The 26,341-nt window shown below is 46.6% G+C and overlaps 1 protein-coding gene across 1 annotated transcript in view; it reads right to left on the minus strand.

Moving 5' to 3' along the window:
* The window catches only part of LOC139396961 (rho GTPase-activating protein 29-like), a 45,006-nt gene that overhangs the window by 14,151 nt on the left and 4,514 nt on the right, over positions 1–26,341 (minus strand). Inside the window, exons 3-10 of the mRNA XM_071143895.1 lie at positions 11,475–11,630; positions 9,788–9,852; positions 8,591–8,701; positions 7,618–7,698; positions 7,283–7,438; positions 6,900–7,037; positions 6,049–6,221; positions 319–479 (exon numbers count right to left, since the gene is read on the minus strand). Of these exons, the coding sequence (XP_070999996.1) occupies positions 319–479; positions 6,049–6,221; positions 6,900–7,037; positions 7,283–7,438; positions 7,618–7,698; positions 8,591–8,701; positions 9,788–9,852; positions 11,475–11,630 (1,041 nt within the window). The remainder of the gene's footprint in view (positions 1–318; positions 480–6,048; positions 6,222–6,899; positions 7,038–7,282; positions 7,439–7,617; positions 7,699–8,590; positions 8,702–9,787; positions 9,853–11,474; positions 11,631–26,341) is intronic.

Here is a 26,341-nt window from a genome sequence, read left to right on the forward strand (position 1 = left end):
ACTATATTGTACTACTGGTGTACTGTACTACTGGTGTACTACACTGTGTTGTACAATAGTGTACTACTGGTGTACTATACTGTGTTGTACTATATTGTACAACTGGTGTACTATACTGTACTACAGGTGTACTATACTGTACTACTAGTATACTATACTATTATACTGTGTTGTACTATATTGTACTACTGGTGTTCTATATTGTACTACTGGTGTACTATATTGTACTACTGGTGTACTGTACTACTACACTGTGCTTTACTATACTACTGTACCTTGTATGCATGTCTGTGTACTTTCATGTCTGTCTGACTCTACCTTGTATGTCTGTGGCGCTGTTGGACCTCTTCCCAGGTCGCGACCCCAGGGGACTGTCCACCTCGTCCCCACTCAGGACGTCATCGGAGGTCAGGGACACCTGGGACAAGTTACCATGGGAACTCGTGCTGCCCAGCGAACGCTTGCTGAACAAAGCAAACCTGGAGGGAGACAGAGACACAGTCAATATTTTAGAAAACTAACTCGAGGTGAAAGCTTAACTCCCATTTTTGAGACAATCCCATGCTTGAGACTTCCCTGGTTTACATGACAACAGCAACAACACAGGGGATGAGGACTTCCCTGGTTTACATGACAACAGCAACAACACGGGGGATGAGGACTTCCCTGGTTTACATGACAACAGCAACAACACGGGGGATGAGGACTTCCCTGGTTTACATGACAACAGCAACAACACAGGGGATGAGGACTTCCCTGGTTTACATGACAGCAGTAACAACACAGGGATGAGGACTTCCCTGGTTTACATGCTGACAACAACAACACGGGGGATGAGGACTTCCCTTGTTTACATGCTGACAACAACACAGGGGATGAGGACTTCCCTGGTTTACATGACAGCAGCAACAACACAGGGGATGAGGACTTCCCTGGTTTACATGACAGCAGCAACAACACAGGGGATGAGGACTTCCCTGGTTTACATGACAGCAGTAACAACACAGGGATGAGGACTTCCCTGGTTTACATGCTGACAGCAGCAACAACACAGGGATGAGGACTTCCCTGGTTTACATGACAGCAGCAACAACACAGGGGATGAGGACTTCCCTGGTTTACATGACAGCAGCAACAACACAGGGGATGAGGACTTCCCTGGTTTACATGACAGCAGTAACAACACAGGGATGAGGACTTCCCTGGTTTACATGCTGACAGCAGCAACAACACAGGGATGAGGACTTCCCTGGTTTACATGACAGCAGCAACAACACAGGGGATGAGGACTTCCCTGGTTTACATGACAGCAGTAACAACACAGGGGATGAGGACTTCCCTGGTTTACATGACAGTAGCACCAACACAGGGGATGAGGACTTCCCTGGTTTACATGACAACAGCAACAACACAGGGGATGAGGACTTCCCTGGTTTACATGACAACAGAAACAACACGGGGGATGAGGACTTCCCTGGTTTACATGACAACAGCAACAACACGGGGGATGAGGACTTCCCTGGTTTACATGACAACAGCAACAACACAGGGGATGAGGACTTCCCTGGTTTACATGACAGCAGTAACAACACAGGGATGAGGACTTCCCTGGTTTACATGCTGACAACAACAACACGGGGGATGAGGACTTCCCTTGTTTACATGCTGACAACAACACAGGGGATGAGGACTTCCCTGGTTTACATGACAGCAGCAACAACACAGGGGATGAGGACTTCCCTGGTTTACATGACAGCAGCAACAACACAGGGGATGAGGACTTCCCTGGTTTACATGACAGCAGTAACAACACAGGGATGAGGACTTCCCTGGTTTACATGCTGACAGCAGCAACAACACAGGGATGAGGACTTCCCTGGTTTACATGACAGCAGCAACAACACAGGGGATGAGGACTTCCCTGGTTTACATGACAGCAGTAACAACACAGGGGATGAGGACTTCCCTGGTTTACATGACAGTAGCACCAACACAGGGGATGAGGACTTCCCTGGTTTACATGACAACAGCAACAACACAGGGGATGAGGACTTCCCTGGTTTACATGACAGCAGTAACAACACAGGGATGAGGACTTCCCTGGTTTATATGACAGCAGCACCAACACAGGGGATGAGGACTTCCCTGGTCTACATGCTGACATCAACAACAACACAGGGGATGAGGACAGCCTGAAGACAACTCTGAATCTAGTCTAAATGATGAAAGTGATTGTGAATCAGTGGCTGAAGGTGTTCACAAAAACCACTTCATAGAACAGTGAGTGGAGTTAGCTGGTAAAAAATAAAGAAAAAGACTCTTACGAGGCAACATTTTTGTGTTCGTTTAAAAGGCAGAGGGAGAACCTCACGCTCACAATCTCCTCTGCTGCATTCAGCCACAGATATTTCATCAGGAAGGGCATGAATTCAACGCACACTTTTTCCTCTTACTGACTTTCTCTCTCCCTAAATGAGAGAGATTAGGTTTACAAACGAGTGTGCTCGTTTGTCAAGACCTGTTCGCCCTGCCTCAGCCTGACCCGCCGTGCCTCACCCTGACCCGCCGTGCCTCACCCTGACCCGCCGTGCCTCACCCTGACCCGCCGTGCCTCACCCTGACCCGCCGTGCCTCACCCTGACCCGCCCTGCCTCACCCTGACCTGCCCTGCCTCACCCTGACCCGCCCTGCCTCACCCTGACCTGCCCTGCCTCACCCTGACCCGCCCTGCCTCACCCTGACCCGCCCTGCCTCACCCTGACCCGATATCCTCTATCTGAGCAGTGAGCAGATTTCTACAGTAGGGTTATCCTCTATCTGAGCAGATTTCTACAGTAGGGTTATCCTCTATCTGAGCAGATTTCTACAGTAGCGTTATCCTCTATCTGAGCAGATTTCTACAGTAGGGTTATCCTCTATCTGAGCAGATTTCTACAGTAGGGTTATCCTCTATCTGAGCAGATTTTTACAGTAGGGTTATCCTCTATCTGAGCAGATTTCTACAGTAGGGTTATCCTCTATCTGAGCAGATTTCTACAGTAGGGTTATCCTCTATCTGAGCAGATTTCTACAGTAGGGTTATCCTCTATCTGAGCAGATTTCTACAGTAGCGTTATCCTCTATCTGAGCAGATTTCTACAGTAGGGTTATCCTCTATCTGAGCAGATTTCTACAGTAGGGTTACAGTACAGAAGATAGAAGTTTACAAGGGAAAACTCCACCGTCAAAAGAAAAGCATGTTGGTTAGTCTCTAGCAAACATCAAACTATAATAAACACCTATATCAACATTATTACTAGACCAAAACAAAACAAGAACTGAAAACAAAACTGACATGGTTTTTGGTTGTTGTTGTCGTTCCAAAATGGTGGCCAAATGACTGTTTGCTTGTATTATTCAATACCATGGACTGACACCTTGCCATGCAGGAGGAGCTCGTGAGTTCCAAAGATCCTGAGAGATATTACTGACACCTTGCCATGCAGGAGGAGCTCGTGAGTTCCAAAGATCCTGAGAGATATTACTGACACCTTGCCATGCAGGAGGAGCTCGTGAGTTCCAAAGATCCTGAGAGATATTACTGACACCTTGCCATGCAGGAGGAGCTCGTGAGTTCCAAAGATCCTGAGAGATATTACTGACACCTTGCCATGCAGGAGGAGCTCGTGAGTTCCAAAGATCCTGAGGGATATTACTGACACCTTGCCATGCAGGAGGAGCTCGTGAGTTCCAAAGATCCTGAGGGATATTACTGACACCTTGCCATGCAGGAGGAGCTCGTGAGTTCCAAAGATCCTGAGGGATATTACTGACACCTTGCCATGCAGGAGGAGCTCGTGAGTTCCAAAGATCCTGAGGGATATTACTGACACCTTGCCATGCAGGAGGAGCTCGTGAGTTCCAAAGATCCTGAGAGATATTACTGACACCTTGCCATGCAGGAGGAGCTTGTGAGTTCCAAAGATCCTGAGAGATATTACTGACACCTTGCCATGCAGGAGGAGCTCGTGAGTTCCAAAGATCCTGAGGGATATTACTGACACCTTGCCATGCAGGAGGAGCTCGTGAGTTCCAAAGATCCTGAGGGATATTACTGACACCTTGCCATGCAGGAGGAGCTCGTGAGTTCCAAAGATCCTGAGGGATATTACTGACACCTTGCCATGCAGGAGGAGCTCGTGAGTTCCAAAGATCCTGAGGGATATTACTGACACCTTGCCATGCAGGAGGAGCTCGTGAGTTCCAAAGATCCTGAGAGATATTACTGACACCTTGCCATGCAGGAGGAGCTCGTGAGTTCCAAAGATCCTGAGGGATATTACTGACACCTTGCCATGCAGGAGGAGCTCGTGAGTTCCAAAGATCCTGAGAGATATTACTCTGTCTGACACCTAACTCAGTCCTCCTGAGGCTAGAGAGATATGAAACTATTCTAGAAGGAAGTACGTAAGGATAGTGTACTACTATTGGCAGGGCGTGGCAGTGGGCGTGGCCAATGGCTCGGTCTAGACCAAACATTTTAGAGGCACTCCTCTGGGTCGCAGAGACGAAATGTTGCCGTTTAAAAAAAAAAAGTTCTGAAATTCTACACCTTTTTTGCATTAGGGTTGGAAGAAAATGTGCAGTTTTAAAGCTAATTTTCTGGATCGAAACACCTTTTTTGCGACCAGATCACCTTTATTTAACCAGGTAGACCAGATCACCTTTATTTAACCAGGTAGACCAGATCACCTTTATTTAACCAGGTAGACCAGATCACCTTTATTTAACCAGGTAGACCAGATCACCTTTATTTAACCAGGTAGACCAGATCACCTTTATTTAACCAGGTAGACCAGATCACCTTTATTTAACCAGGTAGACCAGATCACCTTTATTTAACCAGGTAGACCAGATCACCTTTATTTAACCAGGTAGACCAGATCACCTTTATTTAACCAGGTAGGCCAGATCACCTTTATTTAACCAGGTAGACCAGATCACCTTTATTTAACCAGGTAGGCCAGTTCACCTTTATTTAACCAGGTAGACCAGATCACCTTTATTTAACCAGGTAGACCAGATCACCTTTATTTAACCAGGTAGGCCAGTTCACCTTTATTTAACCAGGTAGGCCAGATCACCTTTATTTAACCTGGTAGGCCAGTTAAGAACAAGTTCTCATTTATAATTGCGTCCTGGCCATGATAAAGCAAAGCAGTTCGACACATACAACAGCACAGAGTTACACATGGAGTAAAACAAACATACAGTCAATAATGCTTTCTGAGTGACTCAAACATTTCCAACAAAATCCCCATGCCATGACAAAAAACATTCCTGAGTTCATAATATATTTTTAATTTGTTTATTTGAGATTCTCCCTGACTCTTTAATTTCTGTGATTGATAGTTCTCATATTATCTAATTTATAAATGATAAATATTTTTTATTCATACTTTATATCTGATTTTAGTTGTTTAAGTTTACACTGAAAACCTTTTACCATCCCAATAATTAGTCTGCCAAATACTTTACAATGCAGAAAAAAAGTCCTGTGCCATAGGACTCTGGTCTAAAGTAGTGCACTATGTAGGGAATAGGGTGCCATAGGACTCTGGTGTAAAGTAGTGCACTATGTAGGGAATAGGGTTCCATATTGCTCTGGTGTAAAGTAGTGCACTATGTAGGGAATAGGGTGCCATAGGACTCTGGTGTAAAGTAGTGCACTATGTAGGGAATAGGGTTACATAGGGCTCTGGTGTAAAGTAGTGCACTATATAGGGAATAGGGTGCCATAGGGCTCTGGTCTAAAGTAGTGCACTATATAGGCAATAGGGTACCATAGGGCTCTGGTCTAAAGTAGTGCACTATATAGGGAATAGGGTTCTATAGGGCTCTGGTCTAAAGTAGTGCACTATATAGGGAATAGGGTTCTATAGGGCTCTGGTCTAAAGTAGTGCACTATATAGAAAATAGGGTGCCATAGGACTCTGGTCTAAAGTAGTGCACTATATAGGGAATAGGGTGTAGTTGGGTGACTATATAAGGAAGTGGTATTGACTTTACCGTCCGTCGACGGAGAAGGACTCCATGTGTATCTGATCTTTGGGTAGATTTCTGACAAACTCTGCGTATTTCTGTCCAGGCTCGTACATCTTCGCGTTTTCACACAGGGCCTGGTAGTGGCCGGGGAGAGGCACGGTCTGGGCCTGCTGCAGCTGGAACCAGTTGACTGTCACCTGGAGGGATATACAGTTAGAGAGAGAAAGTAAGTCAATAAGTCACCCCAAACTCTGGTGCTATTCTCATGCTGTGTACCGTCCCATCAATAACTATATCCTATGGCCTACTGTGTAACTCTGTGTTGTTTGTCTGTGTCGTACTGCTTATGCTTTATCATGGCCAGGACGCAATTATAAATGAGAACTTGTTCTCAACTGGCCTACCTGGTTAAATAAAGGTGATCTGGCCTACCTGGTTAAATAAAGGTGATCTGGTCTACCTGGTTAAATAAAGGTGATCTGGTCTACCTGGTTAAATAAAGGTGATCTGGTCTACCTGGTTAAATAAAGGTGATCTGGCCTACCTGGTTAAATAAAGGTGATCTGGCCTACCTGGTTAAATAAAGGTGATCTGGCCTCCCTGGTTAAATAAAGGTGATCTGGACTCCCTGGTTAAATAAAGGTGATCTGGTCTACCTGGTTAAATAAAGGTGATCTGGTCTACCTGGTTAAATAAAGGTGATCTGGTCTACCTGGTTAAATAAAGGTGAACTGGCCTACCTGGTTAAATAAAGGTGATCTGGTCTACCTGGTTAAATAAAGGTGATCTGGTCTACCTGTTTAAATAAAGGTGAACTGGCCTACCTGGTTAAATAAAAGGTGAAAAAAAAACTTTTTTTTTTTTTTTTAACTCACAGCTTTGAGTGTGAGGTCACACTGAGCCAGCAGTTCTCTGATCTGAGTGAGGATGTCTGTCTTGGTGCTGGCCAGCTCTGCCCTCCTGGCTCCTGCATCAGCTACACAGGATCTGTAGTGGTCCCTTGCATCCTCAGCCTGAGAGACAGGGAGGAGAGACAACATTAGAACTCAAGGTTAGAGAAGCAGGAACTGGAGGCTTGTCGGTCACAGAGCTGACTGGGGGAAATATAGTGGGAGTGACCTTGCAAATGGGTCAGATTCACCTACTGCTGTTGGGCCCTTAATCAAGGAACTTAACATAACAGATTTTTCTAAATTGGACAATAAAGCATAGCCTATTGACTGCAGTTAATTGGAAATGATCAGGCCTTCTTCCATACCTTCTGTAGAGCCTCCTCCTCCAGTTTCCTCTTCTTGTCCAGCTGTCTGGGCTGTTCCTCCTGGGAGCGGCTGGCTGACGACTGGGCCTTCTGGTACTCGTCTGTCCTCTGGGTCTGGGCCCACTGGGCCTTACGCAGCGCCGCCTCGGACTCTTGCTGCACGGGAGAGGGGCGATACACACAGGTGAGTGAAGTAACACACACACACACACACACACACACACACACACACACACACACACACAGGTGAGTGAAGTAACACACACACAGGTGAGTGAAGTAACACACGCACACACACACACAGAGAAAGGCAGAGGGACAGAAGTCTCACAAACCATTTTCTTCTGTTCTCTCTGCCACTGCTCGTTAAGGTCTTTCCTCAGTTTGTCCAGCTCAGTCCTTCTGGACAACAGCGGCTACAGGACGCACAAAGAGGCACAACATAGAGGATTGTGTACATTGCACTTCTTTCACAAATAATTTTAAACCCAAATGAAAAATGTTGCCTTGTCAGAGGTCAGATAACCGTCGATCGCTACATTATTGAGTCTTGAAGGTTTGTTAGTCCTACCTGTAGGAATGTGTTCTAGAGCGTCAGTTCTGCGTCAGTCCTACCTGTAGGAATGTGTTCTAGAGCGTCAGTCCTACCTGTAGGAATGTGTTCTAGAGCGTCAGTCCTACCTGTTGGAATGTGTTCTAGAGCGTCAGTCCTACCTGTAGGAATGTGTTCTAGAGCGTCAGTCCTACCTGTAGGAATGTGTTCTAGAGCGTCAGTCCTACCTGTAGGAATGTGTTCTAGAGCGTCAGTCCTACCTGTACTAGTGTGTTCTAGAGCGTCAGTCCTACCTGTAGGAATGTGTTCCAGAGTGTCAGTCCTACCTGTAGGAATGTGTTCTAGAGCGCCAGTCCTACCTGTAGGAATGTGTTCTAGAGCGTCAGTCCTACCTGTAGGAATGTGTTCTAGAGCGTCAGTCCTACCTGTAGGAATGTGTTCTAGAGTGTCAGTCCTACCTGTACTAGTGTGTTCTAGAGCGTCAGTCCTACCTGTAGGAATGTGTTCTAGAGCGTCAGTCCTACCTGTAGGAATGTGTTCCAGAGTGTCAGTCCTACCTGTAGGAATGTGTTCTAGAGTGTCAGTCCTACCTGTAGGAATGTGTTCTAGAGCGTCAGTCCTACCTGTAGGAATGTGTTCTAGAGTGTCAGTCCTACCTGTAGGAATGTGTTCTAGAGTGTCAGTCCTACCTGTAGGAATGTGTTCTAGAGCGTCAGTCCTACCTGTACTAGTGTGTTCTAGAGCGTCAGTCCTACCTGCATGAATTTGTTGGTCTGCAGGGCAGTGGCAGTCTGCAGGAGGAGTTGGCTGTACTCTGTGTCATTCTTAAACGTAGAGATATAGGTCTCCCTGAATGGCATGTAGTCCTGTGGGCCAGACAAACAGACATTAAGAAAAATATAATTAGTCACATTCTCTTCTCGTGTGTTCAAAGAGAGACTGAACACACCGATTCCACGTTTCTCTGTTGCTCCTTTAAGAAAAACGAGATTTCAGGGTTTTTTAGGGGATGTGGTCATATGAGGCAGTTACTGATGGGTTTTTCCCCCCATGAGACAAATTAGGAACCAAATGAGGGTCACTTCCTCAAAATAGTCAGGATCTCTAAGGGAACTCATGAAAATATTTCATTCATTTTGACAAAGGGTTTTTAGTCGAGCAATTTTACATCTAGCCAAGATGTTTGGTGAAGTATTTCTCAAGAGACAAAATGTGCGCCGTGTCGTCTTATTTAAACGATGTCCGACCCACTGCGTTGCTGGACCAGTCTGTCTCACCGTAGAGATAGAGAGCAATGAGTGCAGCTGTTTATCCCGAGCTAGTGGGCATTGCTGAAAAAAAAAATCTAAACCCAACCCTCAAGTAAGTGATGACGAACTCACACAAAAAAAAACTCTGTTTTGGATGAGACTGACTTCATGAACCAAAATTAATCAAATTGAAAATTTTTGTAGTAAATGTCGACACTACAATAAAATGTTTGACTAATATCGATGCACATTTTCTATCAGGACGTTTTCTATCAGTGAAGTTGTCATCAGTTGCACTTTAAGTTTAAGAGGGAGGAGGGTAAGCTATGTTTTAGTCTGTTTAGCTGCAAGCATAGATACACTGAGTGTACAAAACATTAGGAACACCTGCTCTTTCCATGACAGACCACACCAGGTGAATGTAGGTTAAATCCACTTCAAATCAGTGTTCATGAAGGGGAGGAGACGGGTTAGAGAAGGCTTCTTAAGCTTTGAGATAATTGGGACATGGATTGTGTATGTGTGATTGGAGTGGGCCAGCATCCCTGTGGAACGAGTCCATGCCCCGATAAATTGTTCTGAGGGCAAAAAGGGGGTGGGGGGGGGGTGCAACTCAATGTTTGGAAGGTGTTCCTAATGTTTTGTACACCCAGCGTATATCCGTGGTCTGTGCTTGTGTTCAATTATTCTAAAACATATTACCTGTTGACTCGCAAGCATCTTTGCAGATTCTGCCATTTTGGCACAGCTCTTGGCACATTCGATGTCTGGGGGGGGGGGAAGATATAGCAGATAAGTCAGTGGATGTGTTGTTGACAGGGTTCACAAATTTGTAAGCATGTCCATCCACTAAAATGTAGCGTTAAGATTTCCCTTCACTGGAACTAAGGTGCCTAGCCCGAACCATGAAAAACAGCCCCAGACCATTATTCCTCCTCCACCAAACTTTACAGTTGGCACTATGCATTCGGGCAGGCAGTGTTCTCCTGACATCTGCCAAACCAAGATTCTTCCATCGAACTGCCAGATGGTGAAGCGTGATTCATCACTCCAGAGAACATGTTTCCACTGCTCCAGAGTCCAATGGCAGTGAGCTTTACACCACTCCAGTCGACGCTTGGCATAGGTGCATGGTGATCATAGGCTTGTGTGCGGATGCTTGGCCACGGAGACCCATTTCATGAAGCTCCTGACGAATAGTTATTAACTGATGTTGCTTCCAGAGACAGTTTGGAACTTGGTAGTGAGTGTTGTAACCGAGGACAGATGATTTTTACGAGCTACGCACTTCAACACTCAACGGTCCCTTTCTGTGAGCCTGTGTGGTCTACCACTTCACGTCTGAGTCGTTGTTGCTCCTAGACGTTTCCACTTCACAATAACAGTACTTACAGTTGACCGGGGCAGCTCTAGCAGAGCAGAAATTTAACGAACTGACTTGTTGGAAAGGTGGCATCCTATGACGATGCCACGTTAAAAGTCACTGAGCTCTTCAATAAAGGCCATTCTACTGCCAATATTTGTCTATGGAGATCGCATGGCTGTGTGCTCAATTTTATACACCAGTCAGCAACGGGTGTGGCTGAATTAGCCGAATCCACTAATTTGAAGGGGTGTCCACATACTTTTGTATATATAGTGTATGTCCACTAACATGGATGTCTAGCTCAGTTTAAGCAGTTCTGCTTAAACCTCCACAGCGACGTGACAGACTGATCAACAACTACTGGAAGTGTTTGGTTGGAGTCATTGCAGCTACAGTAAATTCCTCCACAGCGACGTGAGAGACTGATCAACAACTACAGGAAGTGGTTGGTTGGAGTCATTGCAGCTAAAGGTGGACTGATCAACTACAGGAAGTGACTACAGGAGTCATTGCTGCTAAAAGGTGGACTGATCAACTACATACAGGAAGTGGTTGGTTGGAGTCATTGCTGCTAAAAGGTGGACTGATCAACTACAGGAAGTGTTTGGTTGGAGTCATTGCTGCTAAAAGGTGGACTGATCAACTACAGGAAGTGGTTGGTTGGAGTCATTGCTGCTAAAAGGTGGACTGATCAACTACAGGAAGTGGTTGGTTGGATTCATTGCTGCTAAAAGGTGGCACAATCAGTTACTGAGTGTAAAGGGGACAATAACGTTTTCCTTGGAATTGGGTGTTACTCATAACTTGTTAATTAAATGAATGAAATGAGTATCAGCATTTTGATTGCATTTATTTCATTAGTAGGTTTTGACTGAAGATCTGAGGTAAATACTGATATGAGTTGGGCCTGGGCTATTTTCTAGCCAGGTGTGTATGTGTGAGCCGTGTATGTGTGAGCCGTGTATGTGTGTGTAGGTCATGCGTGTGTGCATGCTTGCAGGTGAATGCATGTGTCTAACTAACCCAGTCCCAGGCGTTTGTCGACCCAGGCCAGCAGATCTTTGGTGTACTTAGACCAGGCCTTGGCATAGAGCAGAGCCGACTCCACCCCGCTGTCGTTCTTCTGCAGCGTCAGGTCAACATCCTCCTCCTCCTCCTCAGATAGCGCCACCTCTGGGCCTGGATATGAAGTACAAGAGGAGCATCTATCATACAGTATCTACTGTTGTTACAGTACATGCTAACCACATGGGGGGGGGGGGGGGGGTCCTAACCACATTGGGGGGGGTTCCTAACCACATGGGAGGGGTGAGGGGGGGGTTCCTAACCACATTGGGGGGGATGAGGGGGGGGGGTTCCTAACCACATTGGGGGGGATGAGGGGGAGGTTCCTAACCACATGGGGGGAGGGGGGGGGGGGGTTCCTAACCACAGCTTTGGACTAGTAACCGGAAGATTGCAAGTTCAAATCCCCGAGCTGACAAGGTACAAATCTGTCGTTCTGCCCTTGAACAGGCAGTTAACCCACTGTTCCTAGGCAGTCATTGAAAATAAGAATTTGTTCTTAACTGACTTACCTAAGCTAAGAGAAATGTTGCAGTCTTAAAGCTAATTTCAGCAATGTCTTTTGCTTGACTAAAGTTCAGAGCGGAAAAAATTAAAATAAATACTGAAACCAACGTTGTTATTCTTACGGAAGCAATTTTACTTATGTCGGCAATTTCTGTGATTAGGCTACGTTCCTGTAGATGCTTTTGTTCTAAAACCCTTATTTGGTCAACAATAACGTGCATTAACCTGCAATGAAAGTATCTGCCCTGCTGCCTCTGCCCTCTGCCCTGCTGGCTCTCACTCCCACTCCCCCCTTTTGCACACAAAGTGAAGGGAGAGATGCATTCTGATAAGAGCATTACTGACAGTCGAGCAACAATTCAAAATGTAATTGTGGGAAAGACAAACGTTTTAACTACAGATTCTGTTTATATATTTATATATATATAAAAAGGAGGTTCTCAGCTTCATTTGAGTATTGTAATTATTTCTCAACTGTTAATATAGAGGAAATAACACCACTTTACAAACAGAGAACGTCATTGAGACGATCCGGCAGAGGAATGGATGCAAAAAAAGTTATTGTTAGATGAATTGCATGGATATCTAGCAACAATATATTTAAACGTTTGCAAACTAGCTAATGTGTTTTGAGTTCCCACTTCCTCGGGTGGTAAATGGTGTTGCATATAACCTAGGACAAAAACAAAAAAACATGCAAAAATAATCTCTATCGAGACAAAAATACATCTGATTATTCTGGATCCCTACTGTTGACATCAAAATATCCACCATGCATTCCCTGAACATGTAAGAGGAAATAGACAACATGGTTCATGTCTTACTTGGCACTAGAAACATTTAGTCTAGAGCCCTGCCACTAACGGAAAGTCACTGTGCATTAAACAATATTATTGTTGTATTTATCTTATCGAGCAAAATGGGTCAATGTATGGTCGGTCGTATGACTGTTTATCCAGATCACCTAGCTCTACTAACGATGTGTTACTTTGCTCAAACAAAATTAATACTGCTAAATTAAATTGTTTTGGGATTTTTTTTTTTTTTAATTCTCCCTGATGGTCTAGCTTTTATTTTGGTGTTCCTTCTTAAAGATGACATTCTTAACCTCTTGTGCCTAGGGGGCAGTATTTTCATTTTTGGAAAAACAACGTTCCCAAAGTAAACGGGATATTTTGTCGGGACAAGATGCTAGAATATGCATATAATTGACAGCTTAGGATAGAAAACACTCTAAAGTTTCCAAAACTGTAAAAATATTGTCTGTGAGTATAACAGAACTGATATTGCAGGCGAAAGCCTGAGAAAAATCCAATCTGGAAGTGGGCTATCAACCAGATTACTTTTTCTACGTATTCCCCAAGGTGTCTACAGCATTGTGACGTAGTTTTACGCATTTATGTTGGAGAATACCCGTAAGCGGCTACATTGTGTAAATGGTCACCTGATGGCTCTCAGAGTGATTCTCGCGTAAAATACAGAGGTAGCCATTTTTCCAATCGGTCCTACTGAAACACCAATTGTCCCGGTGGATATATTATCGAATAGATATTTGAAAAACACCTTGAGGATTGATTATAAACAACGTTTGCCATGTTTCTGTCGATATTATGGAGCTAATGTGGAATATTTTTTGGCGTTGTCGTGACCGAAATTTCCGGTCGATTTCTCAGCCAATCGTGAAGAACAAACGGAGCTATTTCGCCTACAAAAATAATATTTTTGGAAAAAAGGAACATTGGGCTATCTAACTGGGAGTCTCGTGAGTGAAAACATCCAAAGCTCATCAAAGGTAAACGATTTAATTTGATTGCTTTTCTGATTTTCGTGACCAAGTTACCTGCTGCTAGCTGGACATAATGCTATGCTAGGCTATCGATAAACTTACACAAATGCTTGTCTTGCTTTGGTTGTAAAGCATATTTTGAAAATCTGAGATGACAGGGTGATTAACAAAAGTCTAAGCTGTGTCTCAATATATTTCACTTGTGATTTTCATGAATAGGAATAATTTCTAGTAATATTTATGTCCGTTGCGTTATGCTAATTAGTGTCAGTCGATGATTACGCTCCTGGATCCGGGACGGGGTGTCACTAGAGGATAAAATATACAGCGCATTCGGGAAAGTATTCAGATCCCTTGAATTTTTCACATTTTGTTACAATTCAAATGTCCCCCCCTCCCTCAATCTACACACAATACGCCATAATGACAAAGCATAAACAAATACCAGATTTACATAAGTATTCAGACACTTTACTATGAGACTTGAAGTTGAGCTCAGGTGCATCCTATTTCCACTGATCATCCTTGAGATGTTTCTACAACTTGGAGTCCACTTGTGGTAAATTCAATTGATTGGACATGATTTGGTTAGACACACACCTGTCTATATAAGGTCCCATAGTTGACACTGCCTGTCAGAGCAAAAACCAAAGCCATGAGGTCTGAAGAATTGTCCATAGAGCTCCGAGACAGGATTGTGTGGAGGCACAGATCTGGGGAAGGGTACCAAAACATTTCTGCAGCATTGAAGGTCCCCAAGAACACAGTGGCCTCCATAATTTTTAAATGGAAGTTTGGAACCACCAAGACTCTTCCTAAACTGAGCAATCGGGGGAGAAGGGCCTTGGTCAAGGAGGTCACCAAGAACCGTTGGTCACTCTGACAGAGCTCCAGAGTCTGTGGAGATGAGAGAACCTTCCAGAAGGACAACCATCTCTGCAGCACCACCAATCAGGCCTTTATGGTAGAGTGGCCAGACGGAAGCCACTCATTAGTAAAAGGCATATGATAGCACACTTGGAGTTTGCCAAAAGTCACCTAAAGGACTCTTAGACCATGAGAAACAAGATTCTCTGGTCTAATGAAACCAACATTCAACTCTTGGTCTGAATGCCAAGCATCACGTCTGGAGTAAACCTGGTACCATCCCTACGGTGAATCGTGGTGGTGGCAGCGTCATGCTGTGGGGATGTTTTTCAGCGCCAGGCTTAGTACGGGGCTCCCGAGTGGTGCACCGGTCTAAGACACTGCATCTCAGTGCAAGAGGCATCACTACAGTCCCTGGTTCGAATCCAGGCTGTATCTCATCTGGCCGTGATTGGGAGACCCATAGGTCGACGCAAGATTGGCCCAAGCTCGTCCAAGTTTGGCCGGGGCAGGCCATCATTGTAAATAATAATTTGTTCTTAACTGACTTACCTAGTTAAATAAAGGTTAAACAAACACTTGTCAGGATCAAGGGAAAGGTAAAGTACAGAAAGATCCTTGATGAAATCCTGAGCGCACTGGAGCAGGTTCTCAGACTGAGGCGAATGTTCACCTTCCAACAGGACAACGACCCTAAGCACACAGCCAAGACAAGTCTCTAAATGTCCTTGAGTGGCCCAGCCAGAGCCTGGACTTAAACCTTAACTGCAGCAACGCTCCCCATCCAACCTGACAGAGCTTGAGAGGATCTGTAGAGAAGAAATGGGAGAAACTGGGAGAAACTCCCAAATACAGGTGTGCCAAGCTTGTAGCAAGACTTGAGACTGTAATCACTGCCAAAGGTGCTTCAACAAAGTACTGAGTAAAGGATCTGAATACTTATGGAAATATGATTTTTACATTTTTTTATTTATAATACATTTGCAAAATTTTTAGAAAAAAAACTGTTTTTACTGTGTCATTATGGGTTATTGACCATGGTTACTGCTCAAAACCTTAGAAAAACCTTGACATAGTGCAGGCTCAGTGAGCACAGCCTTGCCATTGAGAAGGGTAGACACAGGAAAACCTGGCTCCCTGTAGAGGAAAGGCTGTACAACCACGGCACCACAGCAGAACCTGAGATAGAGCTGCATTTCCTGACAAAATGTCAAAAATATAAAACAATTAGAGAGTGTCATTTCCCCAAATGTGAAACCCTCATTCAAGGTTTCAAAGACCTCTTGATGAGAATAGACTTCCCATCCTGTTGGGGAGGACGCAGAGAGCTGTGGGTTGGCAGCGCACTACATTGCTGCCTGCCATAAGATGAGGGACAGTGTCTGACAGATCAATCAACCTGCACATGTCCTATATGCTTATTGTTCAATGTATGGCTATTTTGAACCTTGGTTATTGTTGTCCCGTTGACAATTTTGATTATGTTAATATTGTAAATCTCCAAAGAAAGCTTTGGCAATATGTACATTGTTATGTCATTCCAATAAAGCGAACCGAGAGAGCGAGCGAGAGAGAGAGAGAAGGCTGTGCAACCATTGAGACAGAGCTGCATTTCCTTACAAAATGTCAAACGTGCCAAATTTGAGGAAATGAAACTCAAGGTTCTGATGAGGATAGACTACCCATCCTGTTGGGGGAGGACGCAGAGAGCTGTGGGTTGGCAGCGCACTACATTGCTGCCTGCCATAAGATGAGGGACAGTGTCTGACAGACCAATCAACCCGCACATGTCTTATATGTTTATTGTTATTGTTCAATGTCTGGTTGTTTTGACCCTTGGTTATTGTTGTCAACGGGACAACAGTAACAGTTTTGATTCTTATTATTTTATTATTGTAAATATCCATAGTGACAATATGTACATGCCAATAAAGCAAACGAGAGAAACACTGGTTGTAAAAAGAAGAAGTGATGAACAACTCTATTCAATCAGAATAGAAAAAAAAAAGCTAACTTTAAGTTGACAAATTAAGTTGACTCTCGCTAGCTACACAACAAAAACCTAGCCAGCAGGCTATCAAGCTAGCCAGAAAAGTTTAGCTAGAACAAACCTTGATACAACTACATCAAACGACCAAACTGAGTGAGTCAAACACAAAAGGAGCAAGGACTCTAACTTTAAACATATATTCAGTTTTTTTTTTTTGGTGTAAATATTTTTTCACTATTTTTGCAGATTTTTTTTTAGCTAAATTACAGCTAACTAGGTAGCAACAGCTGAAGACAAATACAACTAGTTGCCATGGCAGCGGGACAGCGGAGCAGCAGCAGTAGTAGCAGAGCCCACAGGCACCATGTCCCCCCCTCAGAGGACAAAATGTCCCCCCCCCCACCTTCCAGAGGACAAAAATGACACAACGGGGAAAGCTTTTAAAACAGAAACCACTAAAGCAAGAGGCCAGAAACTCTTTTTGTAGACCTACACAAAAAACTGTGATATGAGTAATCTCATCTTTCTCACTGACCAGCCAAACGCATGGCGCTCAGCAGTCTGTAATGGGTGGAAGCTGAAAGTCAGACAGCCCCCTGACAGCACCATGATAACAATAAACCTCTACAAGACCGGGACTGTCATGGTGCATGGTAACATTAGGCTGTTTGAAACAGACTTTCAGACCATTAAGGAGAGAACGTGGGGAAAGAAGGACACCACCAGTGACATGCCCTCTCAGCAGCACCACCCTCATCCCTACTCTCACCACCATAGTGGAGGACATGCCCCAGGAGGAGAACGACCCCCTCAGTGCAGAGCAGGCTCAGGCCCTCCTCACCACCATGGCTGCTATGAGGGATGAGTTCACCAGACTGGAGGGGGAGGTGGCCCTCCTCACCACCATGGCTGCCATGAGGAATGAGTTCACCAAACTGGAGGGGGAGGTGGTCCTGCTCAGGGAGAGTGTGAGCAAACAGACACCAGACGACCACACCTTAGAGGAGCTCCTAACCAAGGTGAGGACAGAGCAGGACAGCAGCCTTGCAACACAGCTGAAAGAGGTTCAGCAAGAGAGAGACGGACTCAAGAGAGAGCTGGCTGACTGCAGAAGAGAAAGAGGACAGAGGACAGGTTGCAGGAGAGAAAGAGGACAGAGGACAGGCTGCAGGAGAGAAAGAGGACAGAGGACAGGCTGCAGGAGAGAAAGAGAACAGAGGACAGGCTGCAGGAGAGACAGAGAACAGAGGACAGGCTGCAGGAGAGACAGAGAACAGAGGACAGGATGCAGGAGCAGCTAGAGCTCCAACACCCACCAGCCCCCCCTCTGCCCCCTCCAGTCCAGAAGAAACAGACCAGCCACACCCCAGCTCCAACACCCACCAGCCCCCACTCCACCCCCTCCATACCAGAAGAAGCACTGGCTGACATCATCCTGTTGATGGACTCAAATGGGAAGTTTGTTCAGGAGAATAAACTTTTCCCCAGACACAAAAGGAGAAAGGTGTGGTGCCCAACAACGCAGAGTGCCATGGTGTTGCTTGATAAGGCCCATCTCGGGTCGCCAAGCCACATAATCATACACACCGGAAGCAACGACCTGCGTGCTCAGCAGGAGAGGGTGGCGACTTCACTTCGGGGAGTGATTGAGAAGGCCTCCGCAATCTTCCCCAACTCAAGGATCATGGTGTCAAACCTTCTTCAGAGGAAGGACTTCCACCCTGCTACAATCCAAAGAATAAAAACACCAGCCTCTCCGGGGACCGTGCCCTGCGACCCAATATCCCACTCTCGATAGGGGTTGTCTCTATGACAATGTTCACCTGTACAGGGAGACAGTCCCCAATCCTTGCCAAGACTGTCAAGGACGTAGCTTTAAAACAGCAGCCAGACCTCTCTACCCAGGAACAGCGGAGCAATCTCCACTCCCCCAAGATCACAAAGACAACAGCCCGGACCACAGCCCAGCAGGCTGTAAGAGAGGAACTGGCCCAGCACCCACCAATGAAATGAGTGACAAACAGTCTACTATGCTCACATGTGATAGGCCGAGGGTCACGGACGCTCACATGTGATAGGCCGAGGGTCACGGACGCTCACATGTGATAGGCCGAGGGTCACGGACGCTCACATGTGATAGGCCCAGGGTCACGGACGCTCACATGTGATAGGCCCAGGGTCACGGACGCTCACATGTGATAGGCCCAGGGTCACAGACGCTCACATGTGATAGGCCCAGGGTCACGGACGCTCACATGTGATAGGCCCGGGGTCACGGACGCTCACATGTGATAGGCCCAGGGTCACGGATGCTCACATGTGATAGGCCCAGGGTCACGGATGCTCACATGTGATAGGCCGAGGGTCACGGATGCTCACATGTGATAGGCCGAGGATCACGGATGCTCACATGTGATAGGCCGAGGGTCACGGATGCTCACATGTGATAGGCCGAGGGTCACGGATGCTCACATGTGATAGGCCGAGGGTCACGGTAAGATGAGCACAACAGCTCCAGCATCCTCACACGACATCCACCCAAGTGACATGACACAAATACAATCTTAAATTATAAACAAATCACATTTGCATAATAAGCGTTAACGTTAATTTAAAAATCCTATTTTAATAGTTCTTGTTGGATTGTCTCATTTTGAAGGTAAAACAGAGAGAAAAACAGTTCTGAAATATTTTTACGTTGCGTGGAATTTACAAGGATTGGAGTCCTTTGCTTCTGGGCTAAAGAGCAGAAACCCAGACTTCCTGAAAGAAATTGCTGATGTTGATATTGTAGTACTACAGGAAACATGGTGCAGAGGTGATGTTTCCACTGGCTGGCCACTAGGTCATAGGGAGATAATCATACCATCCACTAAATTAAAAGGAATCACACAGGGCAGAGACTCAGGACAGGGCAGAGACTCAGGACAGGGCAGAGACTCAGGACAGGGCAGAGACTCAGGACAGGGCAGAGACTCAGGACAGGGCAGAGACTCAGGGGGAATGATAATATGGTATAAATCTGAACTAAATCATTCAATCGAATTGATCAAAAACAGGAGAATTCTTTATCTGGTTAACAGTCATGGGGATAAACACCTATCGGGAAGCAACAACCTTTCCCTCCTCACATATCCTCCTCAGAAACAACTATGACAAAGTGAAAAAAAAAAAAAGCACCTACAGCTCTGTGGAACACTGGGTCTGTACATAGTCAATGGTAGGCTGAGAGGGGACTCTTTTGGTCGGTACACCTACAGCTCTGTGGAACACTGGGTCTGTACACAGTCAATGGTAGGCTGAGAGGGGACTCTTTTGGTAGGTACACCTACAGCTCTGTGGAACACTGGGTCTGTACATAGTCAATGGTAGGCTGAGAGGGGACTCTTTTGGTAGGTACACCTACAGCTCTGTGGAACACTGGGTCTGTACATAGTCAATGGTAGGCTGAGAGGGGACTCTTTTGGTAGGTACACCTACAGCTCTGTGGAACACTGGGTCTGTACATAGTCAATGGTAGGCTGAGAGGGGACTCTTTTGGTCGGTACACCTACAGCTCTGTGGAACACTGGGTCTGTACATAGTCAATGGTAGGCTGAGAGGGGACTCTTTTGGTCGGTACACCTACAGCTCTGTGGAACACTGGGTCTGTACATAGTCAATGGTAGGCTGAGAGGGGACTCTTTTGGTAGGGACACCTACAGCTCTGTGGAACACTGGGTCTGTACATAGTCAATGGTAGGCTGAGAGGGGACTCTTTTGGTAGGTACACCTACAGCTCTGTGGAACACTGGGTCTGTACATAGTCAATGGTAGGCTGAGAGGGGACTCTTTTGGTCGGTACACCTACAGCTCTGTGGAACACTGGGTCTGTACATAGTCAATGGTAGGCTGAGAGGGGACTCTTTTGGTCGGTACACCTACAGCTCTGTGGAACACTGGGTCTGTACATAGTCAATGGTAGGCTGAGAGGGGACTCTTTTGGTCGGTACACCTACAGCTCTGTGGAACACTGGGTCTGTACATAGTCAATGGTAGGCTGAGAGGGGACTCTTTTGGTCGGGACACCTACAGCTCTGTGGAACACTGGGTCTGTACATAGTCAATGGTAGGCTGAGAGGGGACTCTTTTGGTAGGGACACCTACAGCTCTGTGGAACACTGGGTCTGTACATAGTCAATGGTAGGCTGAGAGGGGACTCTTTTGGTAGGGACACCTACAGCTCTGTGGAACACTGGGTCTGTACATAGTCAATGGTAGGCTGAGAGGGGACTCTTTTGGTAGGGACACCTACAGCTCTGTGGAACACTGGGTCTGTACATAGTCAATGGTAGGCTGAGAGGGGACTCTTTTGGTAGGGACACCTACAGCTCTGTGGAACACTGGGTCTGTACATAGTCAATGGTAGGCTGAGAGGGGACTCTTTTGGTAGGTACACCTACAGCTCTGTGGAACACTGGGTCTGTACATAGTCAATGGTAGGCTGAGAGGGGACTCTTTTGGTCGGTACACCTACAGCTCTGTGGAACACTGGGTCTGTACATAGTCAATGGTAGGCTGAGAGGGGACTCTTTTGGTAGGGACACCTACAGCTCTGTGGAACACTGGGTCTGTACATAGTCAATGGTAGGCTGAGAGGGGACTCTTTTGGTAGGTACACCTACAGCTCTGTGGAACACTGGGTCTGTACATAGTCAATGGTAGGCTGAGAGGGGACTCTTTTGGTCGGTACACCTACAGCTCTGTGGAACACTGGGTCTGTACATAGTCAATGGTAGGCTGAGAGGGGACTCTTTTGGTCGGTACACCTACAGCTCTGTGGAACACTGGGTCTGTACATAGTCAATGGTAGGCTGAGAGGGGACTCTTTTGGTCGGTACACCTACAGCTCTGTGGAACACTGGGTCTGTACATAGTCAATGGTAGGCTGAGAGGGGACTCTTTTGGTCGGGACACCTACAGCTCTGTGGAACACTGGGTCTGTACATAGTCAATGGTAGGCTGAGAGGGGACTCTTTTGGTAGGGACACCTACAGCTCTGTGGAACACTGGGTCTGTACATAGTCAATGGTAGGCTGAGAGGGGACTCTTTTGGTAGGGACACCTACAGCTCTGTGGAACACTGGGTCTGTACATAGTCAATGGTAGGCTGAGAGGGGACTCTTTTGGTAGGGACACCTACAGCTCTGTGGAACACTGGGTCTGTACATAGTCAATGGTAGGCTGAGAGGGGACTCTTTTGGTAGGGACACCTACAGCTCTGTGGAACACTGGGTCTGTACATAGTCAATGGTAGGCTGAGAGGGGACTCTTTTGGTAGGTACACCTACAGCTCTGTGGAACACTGGGTCTGTACATAGTCAATGGTAGGCTGAGAGGGGACTCTTTTGGTCGGTACACCTACAGCTCTGTGGAACACTGGGTCTGTACATAGTCAATGGTAGGCTGAGAGGGGACTCTTTTGGTAGGGACACCTACAGCTCTGTGGAACACTGGGTCTGTACATAGTCAATGGTAGGCTGAGAGGGGACTCTTTTGGTCGGTACACCTACAGCTCTGTGGAACACTGGGTCTGTACATAGTCAATGGTAGGCTGAGAGGGGACTCTTTTGGTAGGGACACCTACAGCTCTGTGGAACACTGGGTCTGTACATAGTCAATGGTAGGCTGAGAGGGGACTCTTTTGGTAGGTACACCTACAGCTCTGTGGAACACTGGGTCTGTACATAGTCAATGGTAGGCTGAGAGGGGACTCTTTTGGTAGGGACACCTACAGCTCTGTGGAACACTGGGTCTGTACATAGTCAATGGTAGGCTGAGAGGGGACTCTTTTGGTAGGTACACCTACAGCTCTGTGGAACACTGGGTCTGTACATAGTCAATGGTAGGCTGAGAGGGGACTCTTTTGGTCGGTACACCTACAGCTCTGTGGAACACTGGGTCTGTACATAGTCAATGGTAGGCTGAGAGGGGACTCTTTTGGTCGGTACACCTACAGCTCTGTGGAACACTGGGTCTGTACATAGTCAATGGTAGGCTGAGAGGGGACTCTTTTGGTAGGGACACCTACAGCTCTGTGGAACACTGGGTCTGTACATAGTCAATGGTAGGCTGAGAGGGGACTCTTTTGGAAGGTACACCTACAGCTCTGTGGAACACTGGGTCTGTACATAGTCAATGGTAGGCTGAGAGGGGACTCTTTTGGTCGGTACACCTACAGCTCTGTGGAACACTGGGTCTGTACATAGTCAATGGTAGGCTGAGAGGGGACTCTTTTGGTAGGTACACCTACAGCTCTGTGGAACACTGGGTCTGTACATAGTCAATGGTAGGCTGAGAGGGGACTCTTTTGGTAGGGACACCTACAGCTCTGTGGAACACTGGGTCTGTACATAGTCAATGGTAGGCTGAGAGGGGACTCTTTTGGTCGGTACACCTACAGCTCTGTGGAACACTGGGTCTGTACATAGTCAATGGTAGGCTGAGAGGGGACTCTTTTGGTCGGTACACCTACAGCTCTGTGGAACACTGGGTCTGTACATAGTCAATGGTAGGCTGAGAGGGGACTCTTTTGGTAGGTACACCTACAGCTCTGTGGAACACTGGGTCTGTACATAGTCAATGGTAGGCTGAGAGGGGACTCTTTTGGTCGGTACACCTACAGCTCTGTGGAACACTGGGTCTGTACATAGTCAATGGTAGGCTGAGAGGGGACTCTTTTGGTCGGTACACCTACAGCTCTGTGGAACACTGGGTCTGTACATAGTCAATGGTAGGCTGAGAGGGGACTCTTTTGGTCGGTACACCTAAAGCTCTGTGGAACACTGGGTCTGTACATAGTCAATGGTAGGCTGAGAGGGGACTCTTTTGGTAGGTACACCTACAGCTCTGTGGAACACTGGGTCTGTACATAGTCAATGGTAGGCTGAGAGGGGACTCTTTTGGTCGGTACACCTACAGCTCTGTGGAACACTGGGTCTGTACATAGTCAATGGTAGGCTGAGAGGGGACTCTTTTGGTCGGTACACCTACAGCTCTGTGGAACACTGGGTCTGTACATAGTCAATGGTAGGCTGAGAGGGGACTCTTTTGGTCGGTACACCTACAGCTCTGTGGAACACTGGGTCTGTACATAGTCAATGGTAGGCTGAGAGGGGACTCTTTTGGTCGGTACACCTACAGCTCTGTGGAACACTGGGTCTGTACATAGTCAATGGTAGGCTGAGAGGGGACTCTTTTGGTCGGTACACCTACAGCTCTGTGGAACACTGGGTCTGTACATAGTCAATGGTAGGCTGAGAGGGGACTCTTTTGGTAGGGACACCTACAGCTCTGTGGAACACTGGGTCTGTACATAGTCAATGGTAGGCTGAGAGGGGACTCTTTTGGTCGGTACACCTACAGCTCTGTGGAACACTGGGTCTGTACATAGTCAATGGTAGGCTGAGAGGGGACTCTTTTGGTCGGTACACCTACAGCTCTGTGGAACACTGGGTCTGTACATAGTCAATGGTAGGCTGAGAGGGGACTCTTTTGGTCGGTACACCTACAGCTCTGTGGAACACTGGGTCTGTACATAGTCAATGGTAGGCTGAGAGGGGACTCTTTTGGTCGGTACACCTACAGCTCTGTGGAACACTGGGTCTGTACATAGTCAATGGTAGGCTGAGAGGGGACTCTTTTGGTCGGTACACCTACAGCTCTGTGGAACACTGGGTCTGTACATAGTCAATGGTAGGCTGAGAGGGGACTCTTTTGGTAGGGACACCTACAGCTCTGTGGAACACTGGGTCTGTACATAGTCAATGGTAGGCTGAGAGGGGACTCTTTTGGAAGGTACAACCTACAGCTCTGTGGAACACTGGGTCTGTACATAGTCAATGGTAGGCTGAGAGGGGACTCTTTTGGTCGGTACACCTACAGCTCTGTGGAACACTGGGTCTGTACATAGTCAATGGTAGGCTGAGAGGGGACTCTTTTGGTCGGTACACCTACAGCTCTGTGGAACACTGGGTCTGTACATAGTCAATGGTAGGCTGAGAGGGGACTCTTTTGGTAGGGACACCTACAGCTCTGTGGAACACTGGGTCTGTACATAGTCAATGGTAGGCTGAGAGGGGACTCTTTTGGTCGGTACACCTACAGCTCTGTGGAACACTGGGTCTGTACATAGTCAATGGTAGGCTGAGAGGGGACTCTTTTGGTCGGTACACCTACAGCTCTGTGGAACACTGGGTCTGTACATAGTCAATGGTAGGCTGAGAGGGGACTCTTTTGGTAGGTACACCTACAGCTCTGTGGAACACTGGGTCTGTACATAGTCAATGGTAGGCTGAGAGGGGACTCTTTTGGTCGGTACACCTACAGCTCTGTGGAACACTGGGTCTGTACATAGTCAATGGTAGGCTGAGAGGGGACTCTTTTGGTCGGTACACCTACAGCTCTGTGGAACACTGGGTCTGTACATAGTCAATGGTAGGCTGAGAGGGGACTCTTTTGGTCGGGACACCTACAGCTCTGTGGAACACTGGGTCTGTACATAGTCAATGGTAGGCTGAGAGGGGACTCTTTTGGTCGGTACACCTACAGCTCTGTGGAACACTGGGTCTGTACATAGTCAATGGTAGGCTGAGAGGGGACTCTTTTGGTCGGTACACCTACAGCTCTGTGGAACACTGGGTCTGTACATAGTCAATGGTAGGCTGAGAGGGGACTCTTTTGGTAGGGACACCTACAGCTCTGTGGAACACTGGGTCTGTACATAGTCAATGGTAGGCTGAGAGGGGACTCTTTTGGTCGGTACACCTACAGCTCTGTGGAACACTGGGTCTGTACATAGTCAATGGTAGGCTGAGAGGGGACTCTTTTGGTCGGTACACCTACAGCTCTGTGGAACACTGGGTCTGTACATAGTCAATGGTAGGCTGAGAGGGGACTCTTTTGGTCGGTACACCTACAGCTCTGTGGAACACTGGGTCTGTACATAGTCAATGGTAGGCTGAGAGGGGACTCTTTTGGTCGGGACACCTACAGCTCTGTGGAACACTGGGTCTGTACATAGTCAATGGTAGGCTGAGAGGGGACTCTTTTGGTCGGTACACCTACAGCTCTGTGGAACACTGGGTCTGTACATAGTCAATGGTAGGCTGAGAGGGGACTCTTTTGGAAGGTACAACCTACAGCTCATCCCTTGGCAGCAGCACTGAAGACTACTTCCTCACCGACCTAAACCCAGAGTCTCTCAGATCCTTCACAGTCAGCCCACTAACACCTCTCTCAGACCACAGTAAAAAAATCACAGTCTCTGAGAAAAGCAGAACCCAACCATGAAGCATCGCAGCCCAATAAATTACATGGTTCTAAAACAGTCCTACAGATACAGACATCTACCAAAAAACTATTATTAGCCAATACAATCTTTCCTGGACAACGTTTTATAGTCTTAAAACCTGTTGAATCTCGGGGGCACTAGTTTTTTTTTGTCCGTTGCGTTACGCTAAGTACTGTAGTTGATGACAACGCTCCCGGATCCGGGAGGGGTAATTACAAGAATTAACATTCTGCTGCAACAATGAAGGTGTAAACTTGGTCGTTTGGAACAGACATATTATGACAAATTAGCCTCCTTGGCTAATCTAAAAGAAACATAAGAGGAACACCCCCACCCCCCCCTTC

Source organism: Oncorhynchus clarkii, unplaced genomic scaffold (assembly GCF_045791955.1).
Source record: "Oncorhynchus clarkii lewisi isolate Uvic-CL-2024 unplaced genomic scaffold, UVic_Ocla_1.0 unplaced_contig_6734_pilon_pilon, whole genome shotgun sequence".
NCBI lineage: Eukaryota > Metazoa > Chordata > Actinopteri > Salmoniformes > Salmonidae > Oncorhynchus > Oncorhynchus clarkii.